The sequence below is a fragment of the Phaenicophaeus curvirostris genome, chromosome 1 (genome assembly GCF_032191515.1).
Source record: "Phaenicophaeus curvirostris isolate KB17595 chromosome 1, BPBGC_Pcur_1.0, whole genome shotgun sequence".
NCBI classification, from domain to species: Eukaryota; Metazoa; Chordata; class Aves; order Cuculiformes; family Cuculidae; genus Phaenicophaeus; species Phaenicophaeus curvirostris.
The window spans coordinates 193276539-193290221 of record NC_091392.1 but is presented as its reverse complement, the minus strand read 5'-3'; the positions used below and the strand labels follow the sequence as shown (position 1 = coordinate 193290221).

The window sequence follows — 13683 nt, the reverse complement described above, 5'->3', positions numbered from 1 at the left end:
TCAGCCTCCTCTTCTCCAGGCTAAACACCCCCAGCTCTCTCAGCCGCTCCTCATAAGGCCTGTTCTCCAGCCCTTTCACCAGCTTTGTTGCTCTTCTCTGGACTCATTCCAGAGCCTCAACATCCTTCTTATGGTGAGGGGCCCAGAACTGAACACAGGATTCGAGGAGCGGTCTCTCTCACCAGTGCCGAGTACAGAGGGAGGATAACCTCCCTGGACCTGCTGGTCACGCCATTTCTGATACAAGCCAAGATGCCACTGGCCTTCTTGGCCACCTGGGCACACTGCTGGCTCATATTCAGTCGGTTGTCAACCAACACACCCAGGTCCCTCTCCTCCAGGCAGCTTTCTAGACAGACTTCTCCTAGTCTGTAGCACTGCACAGGGTTGTGCCCCAAGTGCAGGACCTGGCATTTGGCCTTGTTAAACCTCATGCCATTGGACTCTGCCCAGCGGTCCAGCCTGTTCAGATCCCTTTGCAGAGCCTCCCGACCCTCCAGCAGATCGACACTTCCACCCAGCTTAGTGTCGTCTGCAAACTTGCTAAGGGTGCACTCGATGCCTTCATCCAGATCATTGATGAAGACATTGAACAGGACTGGACCCAGCACTGAGCCCTGGGGAACCCCACTTGTCACTGGCCTCCAGCTGGATTTCACACCATTTCCCACCACTCTCTGGGCCCGGCCATCCAACCAGTTTTCCACCCAGGAGAGTGTGCGCCTGTCCAGCCCAGAGTCTGACAGTTTCTCAAGCAGAACGCTGTGAGAAACTGTGTCAAAGGCTTTGCTGAAGTCCAGGAAGACCACATCCACAGCCTTTCCCTCATCCAGCAGCCGAGTGACTTTGTCCTAGAAGGCGATCAGGTTAGTTTGGCAAGACCTGCCTTTTGTGAACCCATGTTGACTGGGCCTGATCACCCGGTTCTCTTGCATGTGCTTCATGACAGCACTCAAGATCACCTGCTCCATGACTTTCCCTGGCACTGAGGTCAGACTGACAGGCCTGTAGTTTCCTGGGTCCTCCCTGCGGCCCTTTTTGTAGATCGGCACAACATCAGCCAGCCTCCAGTCCAGTGGGACTTCCCCAGTCTTCCAGGACTGTTGGAAGATGATGGAAAGGGGTTTGGCCAGCACATCCGCCAGCTCCTTCAGTACCCTAGGGTGAATCCCGTCCGGCCCCATAGACTTGTGGCTGTCCAGTCGGGCTAGCAAGGCTCTGACCACCTCCTCTTGGATCACAGGAGCCTCATTATGCTCCTCTAGCTCCTGGGTTAGTACACAGACGGAACGACCCTCCTTACGACTAAAGACTGAGGCAAAGAAGGCATTAAGTACCTCAGCCTTTTCCTCATCCCCTGTTACTGTTGTTCCTTCTGTGTCCAATAGGGACTGTATGGTCTCCCTAGTCCGCCTTTTATTATTTATATATTTGTAGAAAGATTTTTTGTTATCTTTCACTGACTTGGCCAATCCAATTTCTAGCTGAGCCTTAGCCCTTCTGATTTTTTCCCTACACAATCTCACTTCCCTCCTGTAGTCCACCCAAGAGGCCTGTCCCTTCTTCCAGAGGCCATAAACATTTCTCTTCTTCTTGATATCCCTCAAGATCTCTCTATTCAACCAAGCTGGCTTTCTCCCCTGCCGGCTTTTTTTCCGGAACACGGGGATGGCTTTCTCCTGAGCTGCTAGGACCACCCTTTTGAAGAGCTCCCAGCCCTCCTGGGCTCCCTTGCCCTTGAGTACTGTCTCCCATGAGACTTCACCAACCAGCCTGCTGAAGAGATCAAAGTCTGCCCTCTGGAAATTTAATGCTACCGTCAGTCTGCCCTCTGGAAATTTAATGCTACCGAGTTTACTACCACAGTGAGCTGTTTGAAGAAACTAAGGGAGAAGCAGGGTATTCATTCAGTCCCTAGAGTGACAACCATGAACATTTAAAGGTCCTTGCAAGACATGCTGGGGGTGGGATGAGCTCAGGAGCTCTGGAAAGCCTTTAACTTGCAATATTGCTGTTCCAGGTTGATGGTGTTTGTGGGGTGCCACCATAAGTGCTGGAGATGGCTTCTGCAACGTTATGCAGTGAAAGACTGATCTAGCAAGCACCCAGTGCTTTTTCAGTCTGTGAGGACCCCCACACAGTGCCTGCTGGTCCCAGATGCGCTGTTTTGGCACAGGAAAAAGGGTGGCTTTAGTTGTGCTTGTGCACAGTGATGTTGCAGGTACTTGCAGTTCTTTTTCCTTCCTCTGTTTTCCTCGGTTGGATTACAGCTAGAGAAGCTTAGAGTTGTAGTGCCAGAAAGGCTGGTGCCTGTGGCTAACCGCTTGCTTCTTGTGCATATGCTGCTTCATTTTAATAGCCATTTGCTACTCTGTTAAATGGCAGAGCAGGGCAGTGTCTCCTTTACCTGTGAAGCACTAGGTGCCAGATACTTGCAGTTTCAGGAGGAAAATTTAAAAGTGAAATGAGAAGCTGACCTGCTAATCGCATTCCTCTCCCATGACTGACATGTCATGGGAATTTAGCTGTTAAGTGTGGTTTTTGTCCATAATTACCAGATTAAGAAATGTGTATTGGATTTAAGAATGACAAGAAACCTCTTGAGTTAAGAGTATTTTTGTATCCACCCAAACCCTGCCAAGTGACTGTGGCTACCAGGGGTTCATTGAAAAAGTTTTATTGCAAAATTATACAACTGTCATGGTGTGGTACAAGAACGGACAACAAAAGCCATCGGACACCTGCATCCACATGATGCAAATTATTCACAATATCCTACAGTGTGTTCCTGCCTTGCCCACCCCTTTTACCCACCCACCCCCATCCTCCATATCGTGCTACAGCGTGTGGGTTTCAGTGCGCTGGTTCACCAGGCAGTGTAGCGTACACACAGGGCTTCAGGCTTTTTGTGCTTTTGGGTACATTCTTGTGGATTGCCTCCTACTTCCCAATGCAGTGGGGAAAGCACCTGGGAATGCAGTCTGGGAAGAGGCTGAAAGGCAAGAATCTGTTTCTGGCTGGCTTGGCTAGGAATTGGGGCAGATGAGCTTTTCTGCAATTGTGTAACCTTGCAAGTCTGCAGAAGGCACTGTTGGGTCAAACTCAGAGGTACAAGCTACTGTATTTTTGCCTGTAGGAAACACCCTTTAAGAGACTTGTAACTTAATAAATTAGTGGAAATCGTCTTGTGTATGGTCAGAGAAAATGCAGTATTGGGCTTCTATGTAGCAACCTGACAGCAAGCACATTGGCAGGGAAATAAAAGCAGAAATGTGATGCATGGTCCTTGCTGATTTCAAACAGCTGACACTTAAATTGCAATACAGATATTTCTCTCATTTCACTAATCTTGTCATTACTTGCTTTGGCTGTCTCAGTGCGTAGCAAGGCTTACCTGACACATGCTTCAATGCTCATGCGATCGTATCAGTTACTTCAAATAGCACTAACCTGACTCTAGCCCTTAAAGAGAAAATAGGAATAGCCTCTAAGTATAGACTGAAGCAGCCTGTGAAACTTGCTGATTATCAGACATAAATACGAATATAGCTATAAATAAATTTGGTTTTTGGCATGTCCTTATCGAGGTCAGCCAACTGGCGCTAAAGTATAGAAGAGAGAAGCTTCAGAAAAGGGTCATTAGGAATTCAGGTAATGGCAGCTCTAAAGTTTTGTATTTAAAGAAAGTGAACTTGCTCCACCTTCCTGTGAGAAGCCAACAGGGAGTTCCTTGGTCTGCTATGGGATCTAATAGACACCAGCCCTCTTCATAACTGGGAGAACCTTCACAGTTGTAACCGTCTCCCCTCTTTGCCTGGTTCAGGGTTTTAATTACAGGTATTGGCCCAAGGGCCCCCTTCATGGTCCCCAGAGGGGTAGAACACAGCCATTTCTGTCATGCAAGAGTGCTGAAGGGACCTCAGATTTATCTTTCCAGAAGCCTCTCTGCTCTTTGGCCTCTCTGCTGATACCCCTAAGCCACCTTACTTCTCAGTCAAATGCTGAGCAAAAGCTGTGCTTGGCTTTGCAGTGCTCCAGCTAAGAGGCCGATGACCTGCTGCAGTTGAAGCATGTAACAATCAGGCAAAGCAGGCTTGGACAAGACAGAAGAGCACAACTCCCACTGTAATTGCCATGGTCCTGCTCTGCTTCCAGGGCCGTAGAGGTGGTTCTGTGCTCTGTTATATACCACTGAAGAAAGAAGGAGCTGCAAGGAGCAACTGTGAAGTGACCAGAGCAGCTCTGACGTGGTGCCAAATATAGCATCAAAAGGGGAGAAAAGCAGCAGAGCTACACCTGCAGAATCATTTGAGATGGAAGGGTGGATGACTCACGCCTTTGCAGGGTTGATGGTAGCAGCAGAATACTTTGCAGGGAGGCTTAACTAGTGCAGGGCAGAGCTAGGCATCAGCCTAAACATCTCAGCTGAGGATGCCAGTAGCTGAGAGCACCTACCCGTTCCCTTCCACTCCTGGTGACCCTCTTGTGCCAGGCTGCCCTGTTCCTCTCTGGAGGTGGGGCTTGTGCAATAAGTACTTGGGGTGAGGTAAAGTGTATGCTGGTTTCTCATCACAATGCACCCTGGTCTGAATAGCACCCATAGTTTGAGAAGGATACAAAATAGTGTTTCCCCTTTTTTTGAAATTGCCCACTAAAAAACACACAAACCAAAGCTCTGCAAAAAAAAAAACAAACCAAAAAAAAAACCCAACACACCCTAACTACAACTCATCACGCATCTTTTCACCTTTGGGCCTCACAAGCCTGCCAATGAAGAGAATGGAGTTAGTTTTATTGTCCTTGATCATGAAGATGAAGGGGTGGTCAGCATAGAAGAGCCTGGGGTTCCTCATCTCCTCTCGGCCATAGATGTCAGCATCATAGGGGTTCCCATCCGTATCCCATTCAAGAGCAGCAGCATGGAAGACATTGGACAGGTAAAGGTCTTTCTTGCCAGAGATCTTAGACAGGTCAGCCTTGGTTTTGTCAATAGCTTCTGTCAGGCCCAGATCAGCCAAATGTTTCTAGGAGGAGAAAAGAGGTCAGCAACCCTCCTGGAGATGACATAGTCCAATCCTTTTCAGCCATAGTTAAGACTACCTGCTTGAAAAAGGATGACAGGGGCAGATAACCCATCATCCCACTATCCCACCCCAAACAGCTGTAAGGCCCAACTGTTTTCTGTAAGAACCTCTTTTACCTGAAGGTCGTGGCTAACTTCCAGGACAACTTTAGGCAGAGAGATGGCCACTGATCTCTTCTTCATCTTGCCAGCCCAGGTCTTCAGCTGTTCCCTGTTCAGCAGTTTTTCAACCCTCTCCAGAGGCTCCACATGGTTTGGCATGATAAAGATCATGCTGGAGAGCTTGTGAGCAAGCGGCATCTCTACCACCTGGAGCTTCTCTGTCTCATCATCATAGTAATTGTAGAGACCTTGAAATCAGAAGTAGAGATAGGAAATGGTGAAGTGTGGGGCAGAGACAAAACTACCCACAACTTTGTCCCAAATTCACCCCGGACTCTCCCTGACCAGCAAGCAAGGCAACTCCAAACACTCTTCTGGGAACTAGCCCAGCATTATTGGAGTTGGCAACAACTCAAAACTGAGGCATTCATTTGTGTGATGAGCTAGATTTTATTCCTAACAGCCAAGTACCCAATAGTAAACATGAATTCTCTGTGCTCACAGGAAGATTGAATTAACAGAACAAGCACACCGTGCTTTGTTCTCTCTCACTTCTTTGCCTGTAAGGCAAAACAATCTTGTAAGCAGTTGGAGGAAAACCAGGTAACGAAGCAGCAGTGAGCATAACTCCAGTTGGTGCTGACATGGGGCAGGTTTCAACTTACCTGTGCGATGCATCATGGGAACTCCCACAGTGTAGGAACGCGTCACCATGAAGCCACGGTTGTCCACCATCTTATGATGGAACTTCTCATCCCAGTGAGCTACAGGAGAGAAATTCAGCTTGTAAGGAAAGACAACAGGTGATAATTTCACACGCAGTGCCTATCTACTCACTCTGAAAAAGCATGCCACAAGTGGGCCTTTGTTCACTTTCCCATTTGGGCTGCCATATATTGGCTCAAGCTAAGTTTTGCGTCACTTGTATTAAGAATTAAAGATAGAACTTACGTTTGAAGAACATGGCATTGACAATAAGGGCGCCATCGGTTTTCTCAACATCTTTTGTGACCTCTGGGAGTTTCCCATCTGTGGTCTGGGCTGCCCACTCATTAATGGATTTCAAGGCGCTCCTCTTGTCTCGGAAGTTGATCTTGGAGTGCTCGTAGTTGTAGTGTTTCTTGCTGTTCTTCACGAAGTCATCAGCAAAGTTGATGGAGGCAGGGCCATACAAACGGTTGCCAATCTTCCAGGTGACATTGCGAGCTGTGCTGTTGCTGACCTCGTTCAGGAGCTCAGACAACCCACTATGCAAGTAGTCGTCATTCAGTTTGTCTGCACTGAGCACTGCTTTGGCTTGGGAGGCGGTTGTGGCCTTACCCCCGAGAGACACAAGGCCGAGGGAAGAGGCCACAACCACAGGGGAGAGCAGGATGTTCTCCATGTTCTTGTCTTTCGCCATGGCGTGGTAGAGGTTGAAGGCCAGCGTCGTGCTGCGGTCAGCCAGCGTCGTTGCCTTGTCGCTCAGCTTCCTGTCCTCCGAGGGCACAGCTGCAGCCAGGCCGCAGAGCGCAAGCACCAGAGTAATCCACATGGTTTCAGTAATACCCAACACCTCTGAGGACCTGCTGAGCAGAAAGAGCTCACCATCAGCATGATTCAAGCCCTTTCTGGAACATTCAGAAATCCCAGAGGCTCTTCTAGTGAAACCCACTCCCAGACACCAGTGATAGCCACAGCAGCTACATAAGCGTTTCACTTAGGGTACAATGATCCAAGGTCCACGCTGGGATTTCCCCTAAGCAACAATTAACCTTTAGGAATCCAGGCTGCACTCTGGCACGCAGAGCCTGTGCATTTTGAATGAAAGCTTCCCTTTAAAGCAGTTTTACTATATTACTATATGTGTACTATATGTGATCTAAGGCGAGGCCAGAGAATAGAAGAAACGGGTACGTCTGTCCCCACAGTAGCAGGTCAAACTTCTGCCCTCTTAAGGAAAAGCTACAAGTGGGGTGTTTGCACTGCCCAAAGGCCACACAGCCCAGTGCTGCCTGTCAACCCAGGGGCCAAGACAGTAAATGAACCTCAAGGATTGCCCTTTGTGGGGACCCCAGCTTTCTAGACACTAGATGGAGCACCTGAGCTTCCACCAGACTAACAACTGGGGCCCTTGAGAAGATCCAACCCTATCTGACTTAGATTTGCCTGCACAGCCCTGCCAGACAGGTACTGGGTGAGAGGAAGGTGATGCACCCCTCCTTTCCCCCAGAGACCCTTCCCAGTAAGCACTGCATGGATGCAGCTCATCACAGAATATGTGCAGGGCCCTCAGTGAGGGCTCTGAGCTCCCAGCTTCACTACATTCAGTAAATCTACAGACTGACTAACCCTAAATGCTACACCTGAAAGCTCTTTGGAGCTTATCACACCTGCCTCCGAGGCTATAAACTGTCCACAGACCTTCCTTCCCTCCCAACCTTACTTTTCACATAATCCCTAGGTTGGAAAAGACCCACTGGACCACCGAGTCCAGCCATTTTCACTGCAAACCTTCCTGACAGCAGCTCCCCAGGGCTTAAATTCCACCTTCACACCCATTTTTAACTAGACAGGGTGCATCGTGACCCAAGGTGACAGTTCCTCAGTCCCTACCCTGCACTGCGGCAGCCTCAAAGGCTGCTCCTTGCACCCGTAGACAAGGAGGGGAAGCAAGAAAGGGCTGCAGCGGGGCAGCTTTAGGGTTAAGGCAAACAGAGCAGGAAGCGAAGGGCCCGCTGGGATTACATATGGAAGAAAACATGCACGTAGCCTGAAGCAAAGAGAATGAGAATGCGCAGTTGCACCAGGGACCCTTTGCCAAAGGAGGAATTATGTAGCCTTGGAGAGGAAGGCAATTTGTATCCTGAAATCCTTTTGGAAGCAAGCCTTCTGCTGGAACTAAGAGCCATCCCAGCTACCTAGGAGTAAAGACTTGTACAACAGGCTCAAATATTCCCCTGGTGCACTTCTACGGTGCAGACAGCATTGCGTGCGGCAAGCATTTAAAATCTGAGGCATTTCATTTTGATTTCTTTTCTTCCCTGTTATTTCTAAAGATACCTTGAAACTCTTTCATAGTGAGGTCAACGTTTGCCTTTTTCATTCTGAAAGAAAACAGATACATGGAGTAGTTCTCTTGCGAGTAACGGGCAGTTCAGTTCTGGGCCCCTCATGACAAGAAGGATGTTGAGGCTCTGGAGTGAGTCCAGAGAAGAGCAACAAAGCTGGTGAGGGGGCTGGAGAACAGGCCTGATGAGGAATGGCTGAGAGAGCTGGGGTTGTTTAGCCTGGAGGAGGCTGAGGGGAGACCTCATTGCTCTCTACAACTACCTGAAAGGAGGTTGTGGAGAGGAGGGTGCTGGCCTCTTCTCCCAAGTGACAGGGGACAGGAGAAGAGGGAATGGCCTCAAGCTCCACGAGAGGAGGTTTAGGCTGGACATTAGGAAAAAATTCTTCACAGAAAGGGTCATTGGGCACTGGAACAGGCTACCCAGGGAGGTGGTTGATTCACCTTCCCTGGAGGTGTTTAAGGCACGGGTGGACGAGGTGCTGAGGGGCATGGTTTAGTGTTTGATAGGAATGGTTGGACTCAATGATCCAGTGGGTCTCTTCCAACCTGGTTATTCTATGATTCTATGATCTTCAGCTTAAAAAAAGTTTATTCAGAGAACGGTGAGAATTTTGTCCAGGGTGCCGGGCTGCGACGAGTTCTGAGGCAGAGAAATTTTGCCCGTCCTTAAATTATGGCTGAGATGATTAGTGAATTCATAATCCAGGGTGAAAACATAGGGAACGCGGGGGAATGCGTAGCCGGTGACAATCCTCTCTTGCATCTCGCAGCCCAGCTCTCCAGGAGGACGCCCCGTGCCGACGTGGCATGCTGCGGACCCCCCTGGGGCTGCCGGCACCGCTCTCCCGGCAGGATTTGGCGATGCAGAGGGTCGAGCCGCTTGCTCAGGGCAGGCAGAGGGCAGCGCTCGCTCAGTGTCACCGCACGGAGGCCGCGGGGAGCGCTGCCCCAGCGCTGGGCTGGTGCCCAGGGTCCCGCAGGCTCCCAGGCTGCGCAGGAGACGAGGCTCCTCCGGGACCGCTCGGACCCGGCTGCTGCTCCCCTTACCCCCCTCTTCTCTTTTCTTCAGCCCCCTTGGGTGCAAAACCAGGGCGCAGCTTTGCTGCAGCCGTCTCTAGCAAACCAGAGGTGGCGACTTATAGAATCAATAGGTTGGAAAGGATCATCGAGTCCAACCATTCCATTTTAATACCTTTTTGTCCCAAATCAGAGCCAGCCCGTCCCCTACCCACCCCACCCCCAACCCCAACCCGCTGCAAACCAGCCCCACGCAGCTTTTCTCTCCCCCCGTGGGACGTTCCCCACTTCGATTCGCCTGCCCCGCGGGGCCAGCCAGGAGCCAGCAGGATCCCAGCACGACCCCGCAGCTGATCTCGGCCGCATCCCTCCCCCGCAGCCCCCGCCCCCCCCCCCCCCCCCCCCCCCTCACCTGCGGGACGCGCCGCTCGGGGCAATGCTCGGACCAGCTCCCCTCTGCGCCTCGCCGCCCCGCGGAGGGGGTATATAAGGGGCCGGGAGAAACTTCTGGAAAGTTGGGAAAAACCTCGCACCAAAAAAAAAAAAATCCGCTTAGGGAGGGAGAGGAAGGGGAGGATCCGGTCGGGCTCTGCCGGGCTCCCACCAATGGCAGAGAGCGGCCCCTCCTGTCCCCGCCGCGGCGCGGGGCGGCTCTGCCCCTGGAGCCCTGAAACCCTGAAACCCGCTGGGCGCCGGCAGCAGCCCCGGGCCCGCTTACTGCCCTCCGCCGGGCACCTGTTGAGGCTGGGTGGGGTGTGATTGATTTGGTTTTGTTTTTTTTTCTGGGGTGTCATCCTTCCCGATGTCAGGGTTGTTGCTGATAAAATTACAGAATCACAGAATCACCAGGTTGGAAAAGACCCCCAGGATCATCGAGTCCAACCGTTCCCATCAATCACTAAACTGTGTCCCTGAGCACCTCATCCACCCGTGCCTTAAACACCTCCACGGAAGGTGACTCGACCACCTCCCTGGGCAGCCTCTTCCAGTGCCCAATGACCCTTTCTGTGAAAAGTTTTTTCCCGATGTCCAGCCCAAAACCTCCCCTGGTGGAGCTTGAGAACATTCCCTCTTGTCCTGTCCCCTGTCACTTGGGAGAAGAGGCCAGCTCCCTCCTCTCCACAACCTCCTTTCAGGTAGTGGTAGAGAACAATAAGGTCTCCCCTCAGCCTCCTCATCTTGCCATCTGAAATGTCCCCCTGTTCGGTGATACCCAAAAAAGATCCATCATTTGCTTTGCAGAGATCCGATGGCCAAGTTACAGGCGGCTGGAGAGCTTCCTTCCATTGCTGTATCCCACAGAGACTGGTTTTCCATCCAGCTCCCCACCTGTACTGACACCCCGTCCTTTTCCCCCGTAGCAGGGCTGCTGGAGAGATGAATTTGCCCATAACATCTTCCAGACTACTCTCTCTGCACCAGAGCTGTGAGAGCAGCAGGTCAGTTGGGGTTTGTTCTTCATCGTAGCATAACACTGTGGCACAATCCTCACATCTGGCAAACTTAAGCAGTTTAGAAAGGCATGTTGGCAGCAAATATTCACAGCCTTGAAGTAATGTTGAAGTAATGTTGAATGCTCGTGCTGCCCAGCGCCAGACTGCCTGGCTGAGAGCACTTGCAGCAAAGTATGTGCCACAGACAAGTTTCTGCACTGAGTCATGAGTATTGAACGCTGCTTGGTTTCAACCCTGTCACATTTAAGCAGGCATGGGATATTTTAATGGCCATCTGGGATATAGTGATATTCTAGGTACCACCCAGTAATTACGCACCATCCTCATTGGTGGTTACTGTTAGCAGGAGGATGCTGCATCACTGTGTTGTTTAACTGGTATCTTTGTCTTCGCTTGCTTCTAATCACCACATAATTTCATCTCATACACACTCTCATTAATGCTGGTTCTGGCTCTGCAAATTTTTCTGCTTCCTTCACAAGACAGGGGGTCTCAGAAGGTTGCTACATTTTGTTGCTGTAGCAGAAAACAGCACCTGATCTAGTTTTCTGGCTTTGAATACTCTGCTGTCAGTTCTGGGTTTTGTCTTGCAAGCAACTTGCATTGCAATCATCTCATCTTCCCATTGTCCATTCCCCTGCACAACATCATTCCACCAATTCTAGAAGATGGCATCAGAAAGTGGCGTTTTTCTTTTGTCTAAACAGTTCAGATGATGCCCTGTGAGTAGATACTCCATACCTCAAATGAGGGAATGTCTTTGAGCCCTCCCTGTACAAAGTTTTCCACCAATTGCAATAAACCAGCTGCTCAGAACTCTAACAGCAAAACAAAACGTGTTTCTATGATGATTTTGCTCACAGCATGGCTTGCAGCAACAAGACCTTGATAACAGCAGTAGCAGATAACAGGTTTGTTGCGGTCACCCAATGTTTGCTTCTGGCTATGAAAAAGATTGTCCCATTCATCAGTTCCCAATAGTCTTTATTATGGCTGAATTGATCCATGTGGTGTTGTTTGCACAAAAGCTGTTTACAGGGGAAAAGTGCCAAAGGGTTTCACGCACTGGGTGACCTTTTGGGTGCCAAGCATGAAATCATTTCAGATGCCTGAAGGCTCATATCTTTCTGTGATTAATTTATTGGGATTTTTCTCCTTTTTTTGGTGGCATGTATGGAGAAAAAAATGTCTGAACAAACCACATTTCCAGCTGACATCTTCCCTGGGCATTTTGCATCCTGGCATGTACCTTACAGTATAATCTTTAATGATAATGTGATAATAAAGGGTCCTAATGGCTTCACAGAGGTGATGTTCAGAGATCAGCTTCCTTCTGGGAGGGATTCAGAGACAAAGAGAGTTTTGAAGTACCTTAAGAATTATATTTTTGTGTACACCGGTGTATATTTGGAGCAGTTTTCTTGGATTTGTGTCTGCATAAATGATCGGAATGTGGCCCTAGGGTTTTTATAGCACAATCTTGGCTTTATTACTATGTTGCCATAGCAAAAAATGAATTTGCTGATAGCAAGCAATCAATACACAAGTGAAAAGTTACTGGTCTATATCAGCAGTATGTACTACCTGAGAAATGAGAATACCTCTTCTAAACTTGCAGTGTCAGCCTGTCTTCTCTGCCAAGCTTTGAATTGCTCCACCTTCAAATACTTCTGTGTAATTGCTTCCCATGTAAGATTTATTTTATTCCTAGTGAAATTTAAAATATACTCTCAAAATGTTAATCTTGATCTCTTTCAATGCCTCCCAGCACCAAACTCCTTTGACACAAGTGCAGGACTCTGTGCTTCAGTCCTTTTAAATGGCTTTGCCTCAACAGCAGAGCTTTGGAGTTAAATAAAAATAGTTCTTCGTGTCTGAGAACACGCAGCCCAGCAGAAAGGTTGATATTTAAATGTATATTCCTCCCTATTCCTGCCATTCTGGCTGTTCCACACTACTAATTCATCCACCCAGATAACACAATCCTGAATTGCTCCAAGAGCAACTACAATAAATCTGCAGGGCTTTAGGACGTGACTTTGCAGAAAATTAGCAAATCCTACCAAAATGTCAGCAAACAGCTTAATCTTGACCACGAACGTATTTTCTAGGGTAAAAGTGCAAGAAATTGGACTGTTCTGCATTGCAGAGGGAGAATTCTGTTGCTATCAAGTGATTTCCAAATGGAATTGGACTTTGCAGGCGCTCTGGGCGGTGCTCCCTGCCCCCACAGTGCCACGTAGGAGATCCTACAGTAGTGGGATGGGGGAAGAGGACCGGGAAGGGGGAGCGATGCTGGGAGTTGCCTTCTTCCGTCTTCTCTGTTCCTCTAATGAGAGGGCCCAGCTGCCAAAAGACACATCCACTTCTCCAGCACAACTCCTCCCCTCCAATTGCCCAGCTTGAAAACGCACTTGCGCACAGGACAAAACTTGCATTTCTTTTGTCGTGAATTATTTCAAGTGCAGTTATGCTCCCTGGGGAACCTTCAAATTTAGGAAGCTGCCAATCTACTGAGCCATAATATACTTGAATTAAAAGATCCAAACAGTGTGCGATACAAGATTGATCCTACACACCCTGACAAACTGGCTGGAGATTTGCTGTCTGTTGTGGCAGCACCTGGACCGGGTGCGTAGGAGCTGCTGGGATGGAGGACAGTGAAATACAAATGATACTGGGAGTCCTGCACCCAGCTTTGCAGTTAACGACTCACACACAGCCATAAAACACTGGGACTGATGCTGTCTTGGTTATTTGGTGTGTCTTATTTAAAGCAGTGTTATTAATTCACTTGATTATATATTAAAGGAGTGCTTTATTTCTACAAAAGCAAAAGAAAGCAAACACTGCCGTCTAACAGCCTCTTTGAACAGAACTTCTAAATATAAACTCCAGCTGCTTTGTGCATTCACCCTTTCCTGTAGGCTAGTGACCCAGGAGACTGACCCTTGTTTTCCTGTATCAGTGACAGT

General features: G+C 49.1%; 1 protein-coding gene across 1 annotated transcript; it reads right to left on the bottom strand.

Moving 5' to 3' along the window:
• Positions 1–2661: 2661 nt before the first annotated feature.
• Positions 2662–6775, bottom strand: SERPINH1 (serpin family H member 1). The gene is made up of 4 exons (XM_069883356.1): positions 6137–6775; positions 5851–5949; positions 5201–5433; positions 2662–5024 (listed from the first exon to the last, which is right to left on the bottom strand). Exons 1-4 carry the CDS (start codon positions 6717–6719, stop codon positions 4722–4724), a joined length of 1218 nt encoding a protein of 405 aa, XP_069739457.1. The 5' UTR covers positions 6720–6775; the 3' UTR covers positions 2662–4721.
• Positions 6776–13683: the final 6908 nt, after the last annotated feature.

Excerpts from the sequence above, each read along its gene's own strand:
- SERPINH1 (XM_069883356.1), bottom strand. The coding sequence starts at position 6,719 with ATGTGGATTACTCTGGTGCTTGCGCTCTGCGGCCTGGCTGCAGCTGTG. Across the intron at positions 5,434-5,850 it reads TCCCATGATGCATCGCACAG|GTCTCTACAATTACTATGAT; the intron begins GTAAGTTGAAAC and ends TCTGATTTCAAG. Across the intron at positions 5,025-5,200 it reads AAGTTAGCCACGACCTTCAG|AAACATTTGGCTGATCTGGG; the intron begins GTAAAAGAGGTT and ends TTCTCCTCCTAG.